General features: G+C 41.7%; 1 protein-coding gene across 2 annotated transcripts; it reads right to left on the bottom strand.

Annotated features, from left to right (window-relative positions):
• Positions 1–1,618: 1,618 nt before the first annotated feature.
• Positions 1,619–7,505, bottom strand: Mad2l1 (MAD2 mitotic arrest deficient-like 1). 2 transcript variants are annotated; one of them, NM_001355624.1, is made up of 6 exons: positions 7,127–7,505; positions 6,622–6,768; positions 5,037–5,157; positions 3,658–3,761; positions 2,776–2,955; positions 1,619–2,300 (listed from the first exon to the last, which is right to left on the bottom strand). In NM_001355624.1, the coding sequence occupies exons 1-5, from the start codon at positions 7,197–7,199 to the stop codon at positions 2,783–2,785; spliced, it is 618 nt and encodes a 205-aa protein (NP_001342553.1). In that variant the 5' UTR covers positions 7,200–7,505; the 3' UTR covers positions 1,619–2,300; positions 2,776–2,782. The 2 variants fall into 2 exon arrangements, with proteins under 2 accessions (NP_001342553.1, NP_062372.2); NM_019499.5 differs by having other exon boundaries at positions 1,619–2,955.

Here is a 7,505-nt window from a genome sequence, read left to right as displayed (position 1 = left end):
CCCTGAGGCCTCAAGTCTCTCAAGGGTTAGGTGCATCTTCTCTCAGAAGCCAGACCAGGCAGTCCTCTGCTGTAGCAGGGGCCTCATATCAGCTAGTGTACACTGCCTGGTTGGTGGCTCAGTGTCTGAGAGATCTTAGGGATCCTGGTTAGTTAAGACTGCTGATCTTCCTATGGGGTGGCCCTCCTCAACTTCATCCAGCCTTCCCCTAATTCAACCACAGGGTTGCCCTGCTTTTGTCCAGCAGTTGGGTGCAAATTATCTGCTTCTGTCTTGGTCATCTGCTTGTTGGGCCTCTTGGAGGGCAGCTGCTGTCTGTACGCATACCACTTGAGATGGATCCCAAGTTGGGCCAGTCACTATATCTTCTTTCCCTCAGTTTCTTTTCCATTTCTGTCCTTTCAGTTCTTTTAGACAAGAATTCTGGGTCAGAATGTTTGTGGGATGGCACCCCCACACACACACACACCCCCTGCTTGATGCCCTGTTTTTATACTGGAATTGACTTCTAACAGTGGAAATCACAGTTAGATTGGATTTCTCGAGTTGAGAATCTTGAAGGCCATGAGGGGGTTCACCCCCTTCTGGGCTTCTTTTCAGGCCTCAGTAGACTAAACAGAAACAGGTTTCCTCTACAGGAAATGGATGAGTTCAGGTCTGACCCAGAGACCCACCAGGTTATAACAGCATCTTTCTTCCCACGGATTCGGTACTGATCACAAATCTTTTGGTGATTAGATGGAATTATCTTTGTCCCAAGACAATCCTCAAAGAAAGCACACATCTATTTGGAATTATAGGCCAAATATTTCCAACTCACTTCCAAAAAAACTCAGTCTGACTCCTTGACTTTAAAATGTGTAAATAGTATAAAATCTCTAAGAGGTATGAAATGTTTTCAGGCATATGGTCAACTTATAAGAATGTGATTTACAAAATTCAGAGATATTTTAGAACCTCAAAATTACTATAAACAAAGCTGTCACTTTTCTGGAAAAATCTAAATGTTGGAAAATTAGAACCAACACATCTATTAAGAGTAGCAATGATGCAAAGGATTAAGCATGGTGCTCAAGATCATAAGAAACACAAGGCTGACAACACAGCCTAATATTTGAACTAATTTCAGAGGGCATTTGCGTCTTCACATTAACTGTACTGTTGTGATGAAAAAGGTGGTACGTAGTTGTTTGGGGATGGTCTTGTGGACTGTGTGCTATGCTGAGATCTGGTTGCAGTCTGGAAGTTGGCATTGTCATGGTATTTGAAGCATCACCTAGCTCAATGTGTAAAGATTGGTTTCCACCATGTCTGATTGGTTAATAAAGCCCTACAAAATGTAAAAGTAATTTTGGAGGCTTTTCTGTACCACCCTTGTTCCCAAATAAATGATACAGACATGGTATTTTTATTACAAGCTTCTTGTGCTAACTGGGCAGTGTTCTCATGTGTTCTGACCCGGCTATGCTGGCCTGGCCTACTATTATAACAAGGACTGCAACTGCCAATATCCAGATTACAACAAGATCTCTGAGCACAGCAATCAGCATCTGAATTTCCAGTGCACAAAACCATCCCCATCACATAATCAAAATGAACACAATCCATCCACTCAATCCACTGAAGTATCTGACTATATTAGCACCAAACTAAATATCAAAGATACTGTAACACAAATTTAAAACACAAGGCTTAATTTTTTTGTATCACTGACTTTTAAAGCTTGATTTTTATAAAACATTAAAATAAGAGTTCTTTATTACAGAAATTAAACAGCATCAACTGCTTTGTGAGCTCAAGATATATACAACAAAATCAAATAATTAGCATGTATTTCAATATGGGGTCTATATAAAGAGAAATGTGTCTTACTGCTGCATTTCGTGGGTTCTTCCTGAACTTACCACAGAATCAGCAAGAGTGCTACACGTTATTAAGGGAGCCAACAGATTCACTGTGGGATGGATTCCTTTAACAATGGTCACTGTAGGTAGAAAAACTTCTTTTAAAAAGCTAAATACTTTGTCTAATGATTTTGCTCAGAAGAATCTTGACCAAGATATAAAGAAGCATCTAAATATAAATACAGCAGAAGGTATAATGTGATGGGGGATGGTATGTGTACCGTCTCTTCATTGATGGGGTTTTGTAGGCCACAATACTATTCCCTTTGTGGCTTGTGGTTGTAAATCAGTGTAGACGGATTTCTTCAGAACTGGTAATAAACTGGGGTCCTGATTCTTCCCTCGTTTCAGGCACCACCAAATCTTTGTCAGTGTAAATCAGCAGACCAAACGAACCTAAGTTGGGAATGAGAGTAAAGTACAGAACTTTTGAATAGTAAAGCTGTCCTCCCTGCCTCTCTCACTGGATCCGGATTGGCAACATTCCTGACTGACCCTCAGAACTAAAAAAGCTTTGATCCCTTCTGCTGTGTTTACATTTAAACGCTTCTTTATATCCTGGTCCAGTTACAATGTTAAGGGAAGTAGTTAGCGTTTTAACAGAAGTTTTTCTATGTACAATGACCATTTTTAAAGGAATTCATTCCACAATGCTAACAAAATCTGTTGATTCCCCTTAACAATGTGCAGCACTCTTGTCGACTCAGACAAGTCCAGGAAGAACCCAAGAAATGGAACAATAACACACATTTATCAATGTCGGATCTTAGCTTTCTTCACCGGAAAATTAAACAAGGAAATGTAGCAACTCTATTTGACTTAATTTCTGGAAAAGCACACTTGGGAATGACAATTCCATCCTTTTCCTCACCGTCTCGTCAGTCATTGACAGGGGTTTTGTAGGCCACCATACTATTCACTTTATGGATTGTGGTTGTAAATGAGCGTAGACGGACTTCTTCACAATTGGTAATAAATTGCGGTCCCGATTCTTCCCACTTTTCAGGTACCACCAAGTCTTTGTCAGTGTAAATCAGCAGATCAAAGGAACCTACGTTGGGAATGGGAGTAAAGGAAAGCTGTTCAATAGTGAAGTCTCCTCCCTGCCTCTCTCTCACTGGGCCTCACTTTGAACCACCTCTTGCTAGAAAGGTAGCTTAGCCTGGTCTAATGAATCTTTTACTTGATAGAAACTGGGTGTAGAACGGAGCATTATACTTCCTAGTAGAAAATAAAAGTAGTAAAACTGTGAGAAAAATTTCAAAAGTATTGTTGTATACTTCTGTTTTTTAGGGTTTTCATGTTTTTCTTCATTTTCTTGAGTGTGTATGTATGAACACACAGGCGGAGTCTCCAAATTAACAGCTGTGCTTTCACTTTATTGACGAAGCAGACCGAGAGCTGGCCAACGTGGATAGTTCTGGGAGCCAGATTGCTCTGATGAGCCTATTCCTGCCTCTCTGGCTGGAGTTATAGGTGAGCCATCACAACCATCTGGAGGATCCTGGTGATGGGAATCCTAACTCAGGTCCTTACAGTTGCTCAGCAAGTATTTAACCACTGAGCCATCCCCCCAGTCCTTGTCTCCACAGTTTTCAGATATGCATGTTTTTATTTGTGCTGTATTCTGCTTCCCATATCCCATTTATGTTACAAGGCAATGATAAATTAAGAGATTTAACAAATGTAGGCTCCTCCTAACGGTAATGAACATTTTCTCCAGCAAATTTAAGTTAAGTTGTACAATACTTACAAGAAACTTCCAACAGTGGCAGAAATGTCACAGTAGCTGTAATCTGTCTAATCACTGAGCGAATTTCATCCTGTATGGCTTTCTGGGACTTTTCTCTACGAACACTATAAAAAAAAAAAAAAAAAAAAAAAAAAAAAATCAAAGAAATAACTCCTTCTAGGTTTCATTAAGTTAATTAAAACACGTTGGTAACTCTCTCTGAACAAAATGCTTCCAACAACACAGATGCAATACATTAGGAGACTAAAGATTAATGGCTAAAGATATTCTTGGGTTACTGTATCTGTCCTTCCCATCATTCTTTAAGGCTGATCTTAGTATCTGGTCCTTCTGTGCATGGTAAGTTTCCCAACCACTCTCAGTAAGCATATTTTCAGTAAGTCTTTAACATAAAGGAAAATGGATTCCAACAAATTAACTTGGTAGAACTTTGGTATTTTGCCCACATGCACATTTATGTGCACCACATGCATACCTGTTGCCGGGGATCCCCTGAAACTGGAGTTAAACAGAGTTGTGGGCTGCCATGTGGCTGCTGGAAACTGAACCTGGGTCCTCTAGAAAAGTAGCCAGTGCTCCCAACCACTGAGCCATTTCTCCAGCCTAAATTTTGACTTTTTTTTTTAAAGGTAACATCTAAATACCGGATTCCTGATTGAATCAGGTAAAATAAATTACATACAAATGTTTTTATAAGCTAACGACTTCCTATAGATTGAAGACTTCAGAAACAAACTGCTCTTCATTACAGTACCTTCCAGAAGCACATGCTTAGCATGATAGGCATTTCTGATGTAGAGTGCTTGCAATCTTTAGTTTACAAAGTTCACGGCAATAGGGGAAGTACAGTAGAGCTTCATCTAAATTAGGAATGAGTCTAGGATCATCTCCTGTACGTTTAAGCCAGTGATTACATGGCCCACATATATTATATTGTGAGAGGTTCAGGTATAACCACAAACACGAAGGCCTAATCTCATGGGGTTTTCCCAAAGGCAGTATGCTGAAAGTATCTTATCTACACAATCCCTGACAGGCTATGAGGAACTCAGAAATCCCTCACAGCTGGGCGAGGCGGAGCACGCCTTTAATTCTAGCACTCGGGAGGCAGAGGCAGGCAGATTTCTGAGTTCAAGGCCAGCCTGGTCTACAAAGTGAGTTCCAGGACAGTCAGGGCTATACAGAGAAACCCTGTCTCGAAATACCAAAAAAAAAAAAAAAAAAAAAAAAAAGAAATCCCTCACAAGCTAACAAAAGAACAAAAGTATCTTTAAAAACATACCATAGACAGTAACTGTAAGAAATCAGTTCAATACAATGTGAACTCATGCAACAACATAAAAACAAATTAAGGTAGGAATAACTCAGCTCATACTTACCCTTCCTCTTTTGCAGTTTTGTCACACTCAATATCAAACTGCCATCTTTCAAGGACTTCACCACTTTCAATATTTGAGATGACCACCACCAGTTTCTGAACTGAGCACTTGTACAGCCACTCTGCAACACACAAGGCAGCGCTCAGACTCTAGCCTATGACAGAGACTCTCTTCCAAAGACCCACTCTCGGCCTTACAGAACTCTCACAATTGAACTTCCTTTCTTGCATAAGGAAGACAATTCTCCACTAATAATTTAGCTGAGTTTTAAATTCTCCATATTACTAATAGGCAGAAGGCAGAGCATCAGAACCGTGAACCTGTACTTTCTCTGCAATTCCCAGTGAGAGCATATGACATATACTCATCTAACCACCGCCAGTCACATCTGTGGTGGCTGGTCACAACAGAGACACTATAAGAGCATAAAAAATCGGACTACTCTGGTAGGTGAGGGAAAGATTAGTTTTTACACTAACTGTACAAAGGAGAGGCAAATACAGGTTTTAAATGGGAAGGGCATGCATGCACGCCTGCACACACACACACACACACACACACACACACATGTATATACATGCATACATGGGCAGACTAATTGAAAAGTAAATTCTTTTCAATAAAGTAAATAAATTACATAATTATGAAAAGTCAAGATGCTATGTCATATAAAATCTTACAAGTTAAATTAATGAAACTGTACTTTTAAGAATCAGGAAAGCCACAACTGTGTTTTGGACAGAGTGACCAATTAGCCTTGTGTTTCTAAACTATCATCCTTGCAAGTAAGTGAGCTGCAGGGGGTAAAAGGATCCACAGATACCAGAATTCAAAGCAGATCTTATGCTTAAAAGCCCTGCCGTTTTTGCCTGTGAATTCATATCCAACCTGCACAAGTGTTGATGAATACTCTACTATGGATACAAATAGCAAGGCATGTTTAGAAGTCTGGCCTTAAACTGGACACAGTGGCAAATGCCTTTAGTCCCAGAACTTGGGAGTAGAGCCAGGCTGATCTTTGTGAGTTCAACGATAGCCGGGTCTACATAGCATGTTCAAGGACAGCCAGAGCTACATAAAGAGACCTGTCTCAAAAGCAAAGCAAAACAAAACGGCCTTAAAGACAGATGCCAAGCTAACCATGTTCAGGTGGCCACCAAAAGGCCATTTTAATACTGAAGTTAACAAAAAAAGCAATAAACACTGTTAATGAATTTACAATTAAAACAAACTACAACACCCTTTCACGTACAATAAAACTCAAAGAGAAAAAAAGGCAGTTGCAATGCTTTTAGAATTGGTATTTTGTATGATTTCATTGGGAGCTACAAAGCAAAACACAGAATGGCGAAATCCTTTTAATCGGGTAAAATTTCCAATTTGCTGCAACTGGTTAACCTACAAAACCCACTCTTAAAGCAGCTTAAAGATTCCTAACATCAAGACATTCAGCCTACTTAAAAAGAGGTGGGGATTCCCTCCATTGCTTGCTTCCTCCCAGTTGAGAATGACATTTGAGAAGGCATGTTGCTTTAAGTTACTTGGGACACAAACCTGTAAGATCACACACTGAAAACGTGATTACCTTTTAGCTGTTCCACCACATTATTGAGATACTTTATGAGCTCGGGGTCAGTAGTTGTAAGCAAGGTGAGTCCATATTTCTGCACTCTAGTAAAGGTTTCCGACGGATAAATGCCACGCTGATACAAAATGCTGTTGATGCCAAATGCTGAAAACGAAAGAAATAAAGCCGTAACCGTGTAATAACGTTTAAGTCTCCCAGAAAGCAGAGTAGGCACAAAAAGACACGGAAAACCTTTAACCCAGCAATGTCCAACTTCGCAGGTTTGCTAAGTGTAAATACAGAGCATGTGGTCAGAGGATGTCAACACAGACCCCAGCTTTCAGAGAGCGAGTAAGATGATGACCCAGGTCAGCCCCGTTAGGTTCCAGGAGGCCCAGGCCTGCGCTGGGTGGTGCAGCGTTCCCCGCCCCCGGGAGGATCCGTGGTTCCGTCCTAGCGCGCGTCCTAAGGCCCGGCTCAGCCTCAGCTCTCTCTGGCGGCGGGGGCTGCGCTCAGCACTCACAGAAAAACTCGGCCACGATTTCTGCGCTCCCACGCAGGGTGATGCCTTGCTCTCGGGCGAGCTGCTGTGCCATCACTAGATCGAACGGAGAACACTACCAACCTCACCGCAGACGGCGCCCTAATGGCTTCTAAGCTATTCCCCGCCACCCGGTTCAAAAATAACTACGCAGCCCGCCGGTTGCTCGGTGCGCAGGCGTAATGAGCCCTAAGCCCCACCTACGTCGCCAGTTTCCGGCTGGCTTTGTAACTCCGAATCCCTCCCTAAGGCCGCCTCAGGCTTCCGTTTTGTTCCCTAAGCCCCTCCCACATTAGAGAGCCGGGTCTCTTCAACATTCCGCTCCACATCGGCTCTTCCGCCCTATGCCCAGTTGCACCAC

Source organism: Mus musculus, chromosome 6, assembly GCF_000001635.26.
Source record: "Mus musculus strain C57BL/6J chromosome 6, GRCm38.p6 C57BL/6J".
NCBI lineage: Eukaryota > Metazoa > Chordata > Mammalia > Rodentia > Muridae > Mus > Mus musculus.
Note: the sequence above shows the minus strand (reverse complement) of the source record. Positions and strands in the feature narration are given on the sequence as shown.

Coding starts and splice junctions, on each gene's coding strand:
- Mad2l1 (NM_019499.5), bottom strand. CDS start 7,199: ATGGCACAGCAGCTCGCCCGAGAGCAAGGCATCACCCTGCGTGGGAGC. Junction 6,769..7,126: donor AATCGTGGCCGAGTTTTTCT/GTGAGTGCTGAG, acceptor TTTCGTTTTCAG/CATTTGGCATCAACAGCATT. Junction 5,158..6,621: donor TGTGGTGGAACAGCTAAAAG/GTAATCACGTTT, acceptor TGTGTGTTGCAG/AGTGGCTGTACAAGTGCTCA.